This window comes from Chelmon rostratus, chromosome 1 (genome assembly GCF_017976325.1).
Source record: "Chelmon rostratus isolate fCheRos1 chromosome 1, fCheRos1.pri, whole genome shotgun sequence".
Taxonomy (NCBI): Eukaryota; Metazoa; Chordata; class Actinopteri; order Chaetodontiformes; family Chaetodontidae; genus Chelmon; species Chelmon rostratus.
The window spans coordinates 13,303,421-13,312,263 of NC_055658.1; the positions used below are offsets into that span (position 1 = coordinate 13,303,421).

The window sequence follows — 8,843 nt, forward strand, 5'->3', positions numbered from 1 at the left end:
GTGTTTTCCATTTGTATGAAATAAAGATTAGAAATTTCACACTTAGCTTTGAAATCAAGTGAACTGAGTGCCTTCATTTTGAGCACTGTACACTTAGATCTGACAAACATATATCAGAAAAAAAGCTATGAAAAATGTATTATTTATTTATCTATCTGCATTTATTAGTTACAACAATCATTTCAACTGACCACTATTTCTGCTCTTTCAATTGCCAGTCTGTTTGAACCATTACACAGAATTTAGTTCAAAATAACCCTTATTTGCAAAGAGAACTTTCTAAAATCTCAAGTGGTCCTCTCAGTCATCCTTCTTGAATCAAGCTTTTGTGGCAGGTGATTCCAAACCTTTTAACGGAAGTCTCATATTTGGCAATTATTTTGAGAAACACCCACTGACTTACACCCATCTGAGGTGTCACAGTTGCATTTCCTCTTAAAGCCAGTGTGATCATCACTCAGTGTCTCTCACAGACACAGAGCTCCAAAAAGGTAAAGCACAAAAGGAAAACTAGTCAAGAGGCAGCTAAAAGAGAGAGAGGCCAACAAATACGTATATATATCAAAGCTGGATATGGCCAGGTTGGATGTCACAGAGATGTTTCATGGTATTTTGTTTCCTGGACACCTGCACACTCAAGATTCCTTGCAACTTGCTCTGAAATTTCCATTTCAGGACACGGATGTCCTCATTGTCTCCTATCCAAAGTCAGGTAAGAGGAGAGGACAAACTGGTCCGGGTACAAAGCTCCTGCAGTGTCTTAAAGAGTAACACACCCAACCACACGAGCATGTAGAGTAACACAGTGCAGACGAAATGCTGCTTTTCATTTAAGTTCATGTAATACTATGGCTTTGCAGTCAAGGTTTTACGAATGGATTTACTGAAAGTCAATGTCATACATGCTTCTTTTGCTTCTCTCAACAGGCACCACATGGATGCAGGAAATTGTGACCCTCATATCCAGCAGAGGGGACCAGCACTTGTCCCAAACTGTCCCAAACTGGGCTCGGGCTCCCTGGCTGGAGCAACATTATTTTGCTGCGGTACTGGAAGCCTCATCCACCACACCTCGAGTCATCACCACACACCTGCCTCATCACCTGCTGGGTCCCGCCCTCCGGGGCTCCAAGGCAAAGGTAAAATGTACATGTTTAACAAGCATTTGGACAATAGAGGTCCTTTAAGGATAGAGATAGGCCAATAAATGGGTCAGGCCTATATAAAGGCCACTGTGTTTATACGAGTATGCTAGTTATGATCAAATGTCTTACATGTTCTGCATGTAAACACCTTATTCTGTTTTTTAAGAAACCTGGATATCCTCCTAGTCCTCCTATAGAAACCAGGATATTGTGGCACATAAACACCTGATCCAGGTTTCTGAACATTCTTTCTTTCTACAGAACATTGAGGCTGAGATGCTGAGAAATCAAAAAACACCTGCAGCAGATAGTCAGATAGTGTGAGAATCATGTACAGTTGTGCTCATAAGTTTACATACCCTGGCAGAATTTATGATTTCTTGGTCATTTTTCATAGAATATGAATGATAACACAAAAACTTTTCTTTCACGCATGGTAAGTGGTTGGGTGAAGCCATTTATTATCAAACAAGTGTATTTACTCTTTTTAAATCATATTGACAACAGAAACTACTCAAATGACCCTGATCAAAAGTTTACATACCTCAGTTCTTAATACCATGTATTCCCCCTTTTAACATCAATGACAGCTTGAAGTCTTTTGTGGTAGTTGTAGACGAGGGTCTTTATTTTGTCAGATGGTAAAGCTGCCCATTCTTCTTGGCAAAAAGCCTCCAGCTCCTGTAAATTCTTGGGCTGCCCTGCATGAACTGCACGTTTGAGATCTCCCCAGAGTGGCTCAATGATATTGAGGTCAGGAGACTGAGATGGCCACTCCAGAACCTTTACTTTATTCTGTTGTAGCCACCGACAGGTAGACTTGGCCTTGTGCTTTGGATCGTTGGCGTGTTGGAACGTCCAAGTACATCCAAGTTTTCCTCCAGTATTTTCTGATAACATGCTGCATTCATCTTGCCATCATTTTTACCGAGTTTCCTGTGCCTCTGTAGCTCACACATCCCCAAAACATCAGCGATCCACCTCCATGAATCACAGTAGGGATTGTGTACTTCTCATTATAGGCCTTGTTTAATCCTCTCACAATGTAGCGTTTATGGTTGTGGTCAAAAAGTTCAATTTTGGTCTCATCACTCCAAATGACTTTGTTCCAGACATTTTGAGACTTGTCTCTGTGCTGTTTGGCATATTGTAAGCGGGATGCTTTGTGGCATTTGCGTAGAAAGGGCTTTCTTCTGGCGACTCGACCATGGAGCCCATTTTTGTTCAAGTGCCTCCTTATTGTGCGTCTTGAAACAGCCACGCCAGTTTTTTTTCAGAGACTCCTGTATTTCAGATGAAGTTATTTGAGGGCTTTTCTTTGCATCCCGAGCAATTTTTCTGGCAGCTGTGGCTGAAATTCTTGTTGGTCGACCTGACCGTGGTTTGGTTTCAACAGAACCCCTCAGTTTCCACTTCTTAATTAATGTTTGAACAATGCTGATAGGCATTTTCAGATCCTTGGATATCTTTTTATATCCCTTTCCTGTTTTATACAGTTAAATTACCTTTTCCTGCAGATCCTTTGACAATTATTTTTCTTTCCCCATGATTTAGAAGCCAGAAATGTCAGTGCAGCACTGGATGAAAGATGAAGGGTCTGTCAAGAGCCCAGAAACTCAGTGACCTTTTATACACACACACTGATTACAAGCAAATAGATCACAGGTGAGGATGGTTACCTTTAGTAGCCATTCAAACCCGTTTGTGTCAACTTGTGTGCCTGTTATCAGGCCAAACCTCCAGGGTATGTAAACTTTTGATCAGGGCCATTTGGGTACTTTCTATCGGCATTATAATTTAAAAAGAATAAACACAGTTGTTTGACAATAAATAACTATAGCACAACACTAACCATGAGTGAAAGAAAGGTTTTTGTGTGATCATTTATATTGTCTGAAAAATGGCCGAGAAATCCTAAATTCTGCCAGGGTATGTAAACGTCTGAGCACAACTGTATACATATAGGGATACATATGGGGATAAGACATCAAAACATTCTCTTCATTCTATTTTCATGCTTATTTTTTATCATATTTTCCATTAATTTTCTCTCACTGATTTTATGTTCATTTTGTCTTCTTTATGTGAAGCACTTGCATGTAATTTCTTTGTTGTAAAGCACTTTGGGCTGTATTTCTTGTATGAAAAGCGCTATACTAATACAGTTTATTATCATTATTAAAACCAGGATGCTAGTGAGCATGTTAACACAACGCATGTTGGCAGATAAGTGTCAAGAAACTACAGCATAGAAATGCCAAACTGGGATTGAGATAATTTTGAGTGCCACCATTACATAGTTTGTCCACCAGAGAGCGCTAAAGTTGATTTTTCGACTGTAAAATGTCCCACTCTGTATGTGTCTTGGTTCTAATTCTTTAAAATAAATGATGAATAAAATGAAATCTATCTAAGGGATCCAAATACGTTATCTTAAAATAAAACTACAATTGGTCAAAAATATTGATATCAGAATTTTTTAAGATCCCAAATATCAATAGTAGTACAAGTACAAACATTCTGACGCTGTTGCTCTGTGTCCTCCCACAGGTCATCTATGTGAGCAGAAACCCTAAAGATGTGGTGGTGTCCTTTTACCACTTCCACAAAATGGCCAACTTCCTCCCTGAGCCCAGCACATTTCCAGAGTTTTTAAATCAGTTCTTGGAGGGCACACGTGAGTTGACGTCAGGACAAAATGTTAACCGTTTTGTGACGAGATGCTGACTTTAGCTCTGCGGCCAAAAGTATAATTTGTTCAGATGTACAGTATTTTGTCACACTTGTGTGTTTCAGTGTCCTACGGCTCCTGGTTTGATCATGTTAAAGACTGGACCAGTCAGACAGCAACTATGAACAATCTGCTTCACATCACCTATGAAGAGATGTCACTGGTGAGTGAGGATTGATTCCTCATTCTCATCACAATAAATGTCCACTAATGTATATTCTTAAATAGACAGGTGAGCAGACAATTTCTTGTGTTTAGTCTGAGTCAAAGTTCATGATGTAAATTGTTGTGTACTTTGCTGTCACTTCTTCAAACTACCACAATCTCACATCAGAGGAAATGATGATTTATTTAGTATTTTAAGAAAACAATTATACACTGCTTACCTGCAAGCCCTTTCACTGTTGCAAATTTTGTTTTATGATTATTTTAATATCATTATTGTCTTTATCCTGCTGCCAGGACCTACAGGGCACCATAAAGAGGGTAAGCTCTTTCCTCCAATGGCCTCTGGCGGAGGACGAGCTCTACAACTGTGTGAAACACTGCAGCTTCAGCAGCATGAAGGACAACAAGATGGTCAACTACACCCTGATCGCAGAGGAGATAATGGACCATAGCAAAGGCTCCTTCATGAGAAAAGGTGGGGCTCTGTTCTATTATATGCAGATAAATCAATCTTGATTGATCAACTGTGCCTCTATATCTCACAATATGCAATCCAAATGTAAAGAAGAATTACTTACAGGTCTTTTAGTACAATGGTTCCCAACCTGTGGGCCAGGCCTCCAAAAGGGTTCGGCGATGAACCTGAGGGGTCACAAGAGAATTAAAGAGATTAAACAATTCTTATGAAATAGTGGATACTTTCATCTCTTCAGGCCTCTAGTTTGGCTAAACTGCTCACAGTTCATGTCCACATTAAGGCCATGAAGAGGGGGTCACAAGTAAACACTGTTTCATTTCAACGAGTCACAAAATAAATCAATGCATTGGGAACTATTGGTTTAATGCACAAAATTATGACTACACATCAACAACTGCAGAATTGAAGTCATTAGTGCTTTCTGAGCCTGTTAGAAATGTTAATAAATTAAAGGAATAGTTTCACATTTTGGGGAACAAGCTTATTCACTTCCTGCCAAGAAGTAACTGAGAAGATTGATGCTTTCACATAGACTGCACGTCTAGAAATGGACAGAGCCTCTGGGTCTGAAAAGTGAAGCCGATGTGGATTGTCGTAAACCTGCATTCTTTCTAATGGCCAGCAGGGGGAAACTCCACTGGTTGCAAAAAGAAGTCGGATTGTATATGAGTCTATGAGAAACTGACACTACTTCTCACTTGATTTATTAGCTCAGTAAACGGTTTTCTGATGGGTTTCTGTAGTTGATCACCAGGTTTAAGTCTTCTTTAATGCAGCATGATGGTCATGTTTCTTAATTATTGTGCGATTTGGAGTAAAACAGGTGGGTCATGGCTGCCTGGTGATTGACAATCACTCGTCCAAATATGGTCACTTTTGGCTCCAAAAACCAAGATGGTGATAGTCCACTAGAAACAATAGGTTTTTGTGGCAACATCCACTTATATTGATATACATAGCTGTATATCAAATAGGAAGCTACTGCTAGCAGCCAGTTAGCTTTAGCTTAGCATAAAAACTGGAAACGGGGAAACCGCTGGCCTGTCCAAAGGTAACACATTCAACCTACCAGCAGCGTGTTCAATCCATTCAACAGCTAAAGTGTAAACATGAGATAAGCTTTGGTTTTTACTGGGGGTTGGTGAGCCAGAGTCAAATTTTGTTTCAGTTAGACAGACCCATGCTAGCTGTTTCCCCTTGTCTCTAGTTTTTGTGTTAAGCTAAGCTAGCTGGCTGCTTCCTCTAGCTTCAAATTTACCATACAGACAATGAGTGGTATCAATCTCCTCATCTAACCCTTGGCAGGTATTTCCCAAAACGTCAGACTATTCTTTTAAAAGGTTTGTTAACATCTGAAATGTCTACAAAGGAATCAACAGACCGATATTCAAAATCACGACTGAAGAAAAAAAAGTTTTTGTGCTTTCATTATACATGTACATTTACTTGTAGTTGATATAGTTTTAAAACTGACTTATTTGCCTTTAAATTAAATATCATCCTTTTTGCTTCACTCCTTGTTCCCTTCCTCCAATTCAGGTAAGGTTGGAGATTGGAAAAACATGTTCACAGATGAGCAGAATCAATATTTCACGAGCGTCTTCAAGTCCAAGATGCACAACTGCACTTTAGAGTTTGTGTGGGAGGAGCGAGATAAAGAGGAGACACACGGCTAATGACCAAAGCTAAATGAAGATAGAATCATGTTGTATCCTGTGAGACAGAATATTAATGGATGGTTTTCTTGAGGTTGTAGTTTAAATGATATTCAATGTTTAAATCCTTCTTGCAGTAAATACAGTCATGATGTAAAACTTTAATACCATGTGCAGAGCTACAGTCCAGGGGGCACTTTGTGACATGCAATGTTCAGCACCCTTCATCGCCTCTTATGTATACCGCTGTGTCTGTGCATGGCGTGGTACTGATGATGATGTATTGCAATGTTTTGACGGGATAAATTAATGAATAAAAATTGGATCATTTCCTCTTATTTGCTGTTCGGTGCAGAACAAGCAGCACTTAAGGTTGCTAATGTGCGGTACAAACAAAGCAAATAAAGAGAGTTATGTAAGCAGCACAACAGTAAGCAGAAGGGGAAGGACAGGTCAAAGGTTTTAATATAAAGCTCCTCGTCCAGAGGGCTGCGCCGTCCTTCCTGTCATTTCACACACACAAAGAAAGGTGTTGCTCCCCCTCCAGTTTCCATCGCTGGAGTGCTTTGATCAAATCCTGTCGCGTGTGTGTGTGTGTGTGTGTGTGTGCAAGTGAACATACGGTACAGAGTGTACTGAACACACTGTACTCTGTGACTGCAAGGATGCACTCTGAGAACTGTTGGAAAGGCACTGGTCTGGTAAAGGCTGACATGAGCGTTAATCCTCAGAGGCTCATAGCTGACATCTGATTGATGGGACACATTCACGCTTATATGATATAACTCAAATCCCACAATGGAGACAGTCTGTAGAATTCACTTCTGTTATTCAGAGGTCAAAACAGATGAATTCTCCTACCAGCTGCAATCATTCATATGTGGGCATTGCTGGCGTAAAGAGCACTGAAGTTCATTGTACTCAATGATTGTTATGCTGAGACCTTTTTCTTTTTTTTTTTACCTCTGGATTTAAAAGTACTTTGGAGGTTTCACGCAAATTCATGTTTTCCTATCGTTTCTCAAAGGATAACAAACAGTTTTTTTCATCTGGAAGCCACCAATTATGATTCAGCTTTGTGTTAAAATCAGCATGTTTCCTGTAATCGTTGTCAATATGATAATACAATTTTTATGGGAAGAAAACATTCTTTCTTCATTTTCCTACTTCCCTCTGCTGTCTGACCAGCATTGCTCTTATTTTGGATTTGGATCTGTGAAGCAAATTCATGTTACAGCGCGGTAAAACCAAATTGAGGCACATTTTTTTCTTTTTTCAATGATGCGCAGTTACCTCTTTCTTATAAAAGTGGTTTGTCCCTTTCTCGTCTTTCACCTTCTGTCACCGATCTGTTTGATTTTTGTTAAACGTGTATTGAATAATCAAGCTGACAAGGGCTCCGATGTGCTGCTGTATCAGCTGCTAATAAAGTCCACGCATGGCTTCTCACACACACACACACACACACACACACAGACACACACACGATTGCAGCATTGGAGCTCTTTGTCGTACACACACCCTCACACTTTTCAGCCATGTGAGAAGCCTCTTCACACCTCTCTATATATCCAGCTTCAGACTGCTGAGGGGAAGGAGGTTGAAGGGTAAAGCTGGTGTCGGTGTTAATTGCCTCAGATCACGAGAGTTCAAACAAAATACAGAAAAAAAAGTTCAAATATGGAGATCTTTTTACATTTTTCAAATTACTATTATTAGCGTTGTTAGCCTACTTTAATCAGGGAGGAAATTTTCAGATGTTACTAACTGTTAATTCAGCCTGGTCTCATTCCTAGAGCTTTAAATGCCAATGCCAATTGGAGTCATCTGAAAGGGCGGTGTGTGCCAAAGCATAGATATTTGATGCTCAAAGAATGAGATCCCGTTGTTAATTTAGTCCACACACTTTGAGTGTGAGTTTTATTCGTATTGTTAAATGATTGAAAGAAACCATCCATCATGAGTTAAATGTTATGTAGGTTCTTTAAATATGGTAGAAACCCACACAGGTGTCTTCTACTTTTGCTAATCAATGCTAATCAAACCTCTGCTCAGGTTCAGATGGAAGCATTATGAACCAATAAGAATAAAAAAATAAAAGTGACAGGGCCAACATTTCTAATGGGACTGAAGTCATATTGCAGATTGTTTTTTACCTTGTAACACTTACATTTAAACTGCTTCTGCCATGCAACTTTAAATCAATAACACAATCAATCAATTTACGATATTTCCTCCACAATTACTGGGACAAACTACCAGCAAGCTTTCAAAAGACAATGTAAGGACATCAAACATGAACACGGACTGTACGGCTGCATGTGTTCAGCATCATCACATATTCACAGCTTCTCTGTTGATTGTTAATGACATGACTAAGAGGGTAACTAGTGGGTTTCATACCTTATGACTCTTCTGGCCACAAGGTGGCCTCATTTCACCAGCACGTATCTCTCTAGCAGGCTGAAGTCATTGAAAAAGACACCCTGTTGTTAAAATGTTCAAGGTTTTCTTGACCTGTCCAGATGCATCACCCTTTATGTAGGCTAAAATGGGTCTTAAAGGTGGACTGCCAATTTTACTCTTGAAGGTCAGTTTACTCATCATGGGGAGTACAGCTCAGCCTGTTCTCCGGCTCTGGAGGGAGCTTTGTTAAAGAAGTATTT

The 8,843-nt window shown here is 39.7% G+C and overlaps 1 protein-coding gene across 1 annotated transcript; it reads left to right on the forward strand.

Moving 5' to 3' along the window:
- Positions 1-573: 573 nt before the first annotated feature.
- On the forward strand, positions 574-6,198 carry sult5a1 (sulfotransferase family 5A, member 1). Its single transcript, XM_041939723.1, has 6 exons — positions 574-712; positions 928-1,139; positions 3,696-3,822; positions 3,942-4,039; positions 4,339-4,519; positions 6,062-6,198. Exons 1-6 carry the CDS (start codon positions 574-576, stop codon positions 6,196-6,198), a joined length of 894 nt encoding a protein of 297 aa, XP_041795657.1.
- Positions 6,199-8,843: the final 2,645 nt, after the last annotated feature.